We start from the raw sequence: 6,318 nt of genomic DNA on the forward strand, positions 1-6,318 counted from the left end.
GTTACCCAGGATCATTCAGCTATTCTGGCTGGCTAGATAATGTCACCTTCTTCCCTACCATGCCTTATATATCCTTTGGAATTTCGTGCTTGGTCAAGATTTTGAGAGTACCTGTACTTCCCTCCTAGAGCCTTTACACAATGTTCTCAGGATCCACTTTTAGAAGAAATGCAGGTGGTTGAACTTCCTTTGCCTCTGTCCTAGTTTCTTATCCAAAATGATACTAAATTTTGTGTTTTAGATTTTTATAAAAATTGTCTTTCTGATTAATAGTATATCAAAAATAAGTTGAGCTAAAATGTTTTAATATTTTTATGAGAAAAAAGTATTGTTGAGAATGATTAGTCAGGAATATAGAAATATTGAGTCTTCTGTGATTTTACATAGTGTTTCAGTTTATTTTCTGGTTTCAATAGAACAAGTTGAAATCATCGCAGAAGGATAAAGTTCGTCAGTTTATGATCTTCACACAATCTAGTGAAAAAACAGCAGTAAGTTGTCTGTCTCAAAATGACTGGAAGTTAGATGTTGCTACAGACAATTTTTTCCAAAATCCTGAACTTTATATACGAGAGAGTGTAAAAGGATCATTGGACAGGAAGAAGTTAGAACAACTATACAATAGATACAAAGGTGAGTGTTTGCTCGTGACTTTAAATATTTTGAACCAAATTTTCCAAAGTTATATGCTGCTTGTGAGAAGTAATCTATACATAGAACATGAATTGGGTGGATATGTCAGTAGTTCTGTAGATCTTAGAATTACTTCAAAAAGTAATATACACTTCAAAAAAATTTAAACAATACATAATAGATGAATAAAGAAAAAGTTAATAGTTTCTTCATCATTTTCTTATTTATTTTCCTGAGGGAACCAAAATTTAATAGCCTGGTATAGATCCTTCCTTGTCTTTTATGTTTATATAGAAATTTGTATACAAATTTTTTCTGAAAGTGGGGGATTTTATGCATAACTTACGCCCCAAAGTCAAAAAAGTTACATTTTTTATTCCTAGAGATGTGAGCAAATCACATTTGACAGAAGTATGTGAGTGCCTTTCTCTTTGTATGTGTCATTACTTAAAATTTTCGCTTTTTGATAAGTAAATATTGATAGTTTTTTTTTATTTGAACAACAGGTATTGATATTGTTGAAATTAGGATTGAATTGCAGAATTTATGGTTTTTCTGATGCTCTTAACAAGTGATTGCTGTGGTAAAATTAACTTGTTTTAAGGAAAAAAGAATTTCTGTATATAATACTTTTAATTTAGAATGCCCACTTAAAATATGGATATGCTCGGTAAAAATCCTTTATCTCTACATAGGAATTTCTGATTCTCTGAATGTGTATGAGTATGGGACATTTTTACATGAATAAATGAGACTTTTAAAAATCAAGTGCCCATCTATATATATATTCTCCTGTTCATGTTAAGAATGCTATTTCAGGGGCAAAATAGTTTTGAATATTATAAGGGGAAAACATTTGTTAGAGTAGTATTGCTTTGGTTATTGAGATCATTTTTTGATGGGACATAAAGTGTTATCTTTTTTAGTTTAAGGAGTACCATAATAAAATATGGCACAAATTTAATATTGCATTGTTATATTTAAAGATCCTCAAGATGAAAATAAAATTGGAATAGATGGTATACAGCAATTCTGTGATGACCTGGCACTCGATCCAGCCAGCATTAGTGTGTTGATCATTGCGTGGAAGTTCAGAGCAGCAACACAGTGTGAGTTCTCCAAACAGGAGTTCATGGATGGCATGACAGAATTAGGGTGAGTATATAATTACAATAGGAAATTAAGTACATTACTATGGAATTGAATTATGTTACCAATTTTTAAATGTACATTTATAAATTACTGGCCCACAAACATTGGTATTAGTAGAAATGCCTTAATATGCTAATTCCTTCCCATCTTACCAGTTTTCTGGGTTTTTCACGTTATCTGCATAGTCATTACAGCTTGTTCCATTTGCATTGTACTTTTATCATTTGTTTCTAAGAGAGGTTCTTTAGTATTAAAATAAATTACTGTGCTTTAATATTTAATATGAGTAAGTGAAATAAGCAAGTGTTATGTCCTAATGTGAGGCTGTGAATTCTGAATTTATAAACTCCTAGAATTTAAAATCTTGCAAGTTACTAATCACTTTTTGTTCACTTTATATCTTGGCAGCTGATTAGGTAAATGTCTTGGGAAAAATAGATTGAAAAGTCATGGGTAGAAGTTTTACTTATGGCCTCTAGTTGTCTATTGAGGCTGCAAAACTATTCACTCTGTGGATGGGTAACAGGCTGCCCTTTGTTTTTAGTGGGTGACTGTTGAATAATAACATCTACCATTTGTTGAACATTTATTTCAGGAACTGTGTTAAGTAGTTCACCTACCTCTTCACAATTACTTTGTGTGGGAAGTAGTGTTTATATCACCATTTTAGAGATGAGGAAACTGAGGTACAGAGAAACTAGACTTAGGTAGTATTAGAGCCAGGATTTGAACCTAGACATTCTGATCTTGAGCATGAGGAACATTGTAATCAAGGTCCAGACAAAACACACCAAAAATATATCAGTGATTGGAATAGGGTAAATTTAAAAAATTGTTTTATTGCATAACGGGGTAAAGAAAACTCTGAGGTATAACAGAGTTGACAGTTGCAAGAAGCTGCCACCACCCCTGGAGCTGAGGGATTTGGACAAGGAAGGAACCTAGAAACTTAAGAGATACCCACAAGGCTGAGAAGGAGAGGGTGTGGCTACTACAGAACACAGTGCCTGTGATGCTTGCCTTGCCTGCTGCTCTGATGAAGAAACTGGCTAGAGGCCACTTGCTGCAGAGCCATGTGAGTTGCCACCATTGGTGAACACTGCTGGGACCTTCCACCATACGGAAACCTTTGCTCCCTGCAGAAAACAAACTGGGATAAGAAAAGTTCCTTCTTCCTCTTTCAGCCTTTTGTTACCCTCTATTGGTAGACCCTAACAGTGAGCCAGCAGGCAAGAAAAATGAAGTCTCACAATTTGTAATGTAGTCCACTACAAAGAGTCACAATGTAGGGCAAAGAAGAATGTGTTTAAAGCTGAGAAGCTATAAATAAATAACTGATTTAGACCCTATGTTCTACAGCCAAAACTAGCCCTGTTCTGAATTTGCTGGAATTTTCTATGCTAGGACAGTTTTCATTAGAATTCAACTTTTTTTTTCTATTTGAAACTGAATTAATGTAAAATAAGAAACTTCCAAATCAAAATTTTTTAATTTACAAACTAATGATCTGGGAGGCATTATTTAAAAAAAAAAAAATCAAGAAAAATAAAAGCAACAATCAGAAGAAAAATGGAATGATTGGTTTGGTGGAATCTGTAAGAAATAGAATATTTCTACTTTAAGGCTGTTTATTATGTGGAAAGAAAGGCTTGATACTTGGACCCTTTTAACTCCTTGGAAGTATAATGCTTTTCAAAAACAGAAGAAACTTAATATTGATTTGAGATAACTTAAGCTGGAGATGGTAGGGGGCTCAGCTGATACTTAAAACTATGCTTCGTATATAATAAGTAAGTTTTGAAGAGAATTGCTTCCTGACTTAAGCAAGAAACTGCTTTCAGTTAGTTTGGAAGCTAGACATGTGATTTGTTACCATGTAAGAGTATCTACCACAGTTTAAACTGGTGATTTGCTATGTGGATTACATCTTATCTGTCCAACGCAGCTGATTTCTACAATTCAGTCATGTTAATAGCTCAGAGAATTATGTAATTAAAATAGCCCATTTTTTAAAAAAATAGTAATTATTTCTAACATTTAATCACTCCAGACCTTTTCTTCCTCCAGCTAACTCCATACTTGTTTATGTAATGTAAAAAGATGAAATACAACTATCTGATTTTTAAAAAGAAGTTCTGTGAAATAAATATAAGCTGTCATAGGAATGAATAAGTTAAGTCCTTAATTTATAGTCAAAAAGTTTATCTTTTATAAACTTAATTTTACAATGTAGATGTGACAGCATAGAAAAACTAAAGGCCCAGATACCCAAGATGGAACAAGAATTGAAAGAACCAGGACGATTTAAGGATTTTTACCAGTTTACTTTTAATTTTGCAAAGAATCCAGGACAAAAAGGATTAGGTAAGAATTTTTAAAAATTATATTTGGCGTTTCAAATATATTCAACTACATTGACAGTGTCACTTTTGTTTTGCAATAGAAAGTTATATGTTTTGAGCATTAAGTCAACATGAAAATACCAGTTACTGAAAAGCAATGAGAAACAACTTCTGGTTATTCAGAGAACACCGTGCACATTCAATAATAGGGTTGGTAACCCTGGATACCATATGTAAACCACTGATTTTTTTTTTTTTCAGAACTACAATATAGAAAATAAATAGTTGTTAAAATTCCTTGAACATACATACATACATTTGTATTTGTTTTTTAGAAGATTATTGTAGGATCTTAGGATCACAGGTTATTTCGCTATGGATCCGTAAAAATAGCATTATAAGATTTCTGAGTCCTAGAATGCCAGATAAATCTATTCTTTTTTGGTTAGGACTGATTTGGAAACTAACAGAATAAAAAAGATAATTATCATTCATAAGCTTATCTAGAAATAACTCCTGTTAACAGTTTAGATCAGTCAATTTATACTGTGTGTGATATCCATACATTTGTTTTGGGGATGACTAGGGAATAAAAGCTACAGTGAAATTTACAGAAAGACTGGACAGCAGGAGATAATACAAAGCAGTAAATGTGTGTGAGGGTTTTAGATAAAAGTAGAAATGAGTAAAAGCAGAAATCATTGGGAAACGCTTCCTGGGCAAGGTGATATGTAAACTAAAAGGTTTGCTTTGGCTGGACAAGGGAAGGTGAAAGGTATTCCAGTGAGAGGATAGTTACGAATAAAGGTCTGAAACTTGAGAAGTAAGCTTGGCTGCTTTGCAGAACCTAGAAAACTTTGACTTTATTTTAGTGAGACAGCTTTAAATCACAGGCTTCTTTTAAAAACAGTACAGAAAGGTTTAAATTGGAATTTGTGGGCAGTGGGGATGCACTGAAGATTTTGATGATGGCAGTAACTTCCATTTAAGATGCACTTTCAGTATCCCTAGCAGTGTGCTAAGTACTTTACGTTACTGCAACATTTAACTTTTAACAACGTTCTTTAATTCGGTAATTCAGCACCTGTCATATGCCTGATACATAATAATAGGGTGCTAGCTATTTTTTATTCTTATTTTGCAGATGAGGAAACTGAGGTACAGGAAAGTTAAATAATTTACCCAATGATGGAAATGAGTTTGTTTTTGATATTGAAAATATAAGAGCTGAAGAGGCTAATAGGGGCCTCTTGTGCTAATCCTTTATATTTTAGATTAGAGTGAGGAAGAGCAGTGAGAAAATGGTTATGTGAATAGGGATTAGAGCAAGGATGTCATTGAAAGCTAGTGAAGGGATGTACATTTGTATCGGAGATTTGGGCTTAAAGAGTGACTAAACATGAATTTGATTAAAGGTTCACAAAGTATCTGTAAAGCAAAATTCTAAATAATGAAGTCTCCTTTCTAATTGGTTCTTCAGTTTAGGTTAGATTTTATTTTTATAGGAAAATTCCTCATTTTGCCAGCAAACTAAGCTAGGATACCTAGGATTGATTTCTTTATCTTCTATCTGTGGCTACCAGTTAACTGGACTATTTTTTCTAGTTTCCTTTTTCCTGCCCACAAATATAAGTTGATTAAAGTCTTTTATTATCATGTACATACTAAAAGAATTATTTTTGTTGTGTTTAGAAATATAGCACAATGTTTTGATAAAATTAAAATGTTATGAATATCAATGGTGATTTAAAGGGGCTGAACCTATTTCTTAGTTATATCCCAATCCCTTACAAAATAAATGATGTTTTGGGGTGCATACGTGGTCTTGATATTGAATCTTAGTTTTTACTATACAGTGAAAATCATAATAACATTTTTATAGCTATTGAATATATTAATATGGTAAATTGGAATTTCAGATAACAGGAAAAATTGAGAAAAAGATTATGCAGATTATTATCTAATAAGTATTGAGCTTAAGAAAATGTAATATTGTTTAATGGGTATAGAGCTTTTGTTTTGCAAGAGTGTCCTGAAGATTAGTTGCATAGCAATGTGAATGTACCTAACACTAAGCTGTACACTTAAAAATGGTTAAGATGGTAAATGTTATGTGTATTTAACCACAATTTTAAAATTGTTTGAAAAGAAAAAAACCCAAACCATAGAATGTATTACAGTGAGACCTGAT

General features: G+C 32.5%; 1 protein-coding gene across 1 annotated transcript in view; it reads left to right on the top strand.

The window, feature by feature from the left end:
- The first annotated feature begins 392 nt into the window (after positions 1-392).
- Positions 393-6,318, top strand: part of DCUN1D1 (defective in cullin neddylation 1 domain containing 1) — a 17,999-nt gene continuing 12,073 nt past the window's right edge. Inside the window, exons 1-3 of the mRNA XM_011382795.2 lie at positions 393-633; positions 1,620-1,788; positions 4,019-4,149. Coding sequence (XP_011381097.1) covers positions 459-633; positions 1,620-1,788; positions 4,019-4,149 — 475 coding nt within the window. The 5' untranslated portion in view covers positions 393-458. The remainder of the gene's footprint in view (positions 634-1,619; positions 1,789-4,018; positions 4,150-6,318) is intronic.

This window comes from Pteropus vampyrus, unplaced genomic scaffold, assembly GCF_000151845.1.
Source record: "Pteropus vampyrus isolate Shadow unplaced genomic scaffold, Pvam_2.0 Scaffold14, whole genome shotgun sequence".
Lineage (NCBI taxonomy): Eukaryota > Metazoa > Chordata > Mammalia > Chiroptera > Pteropodidae > Pteropus > Pteropus vampyrus.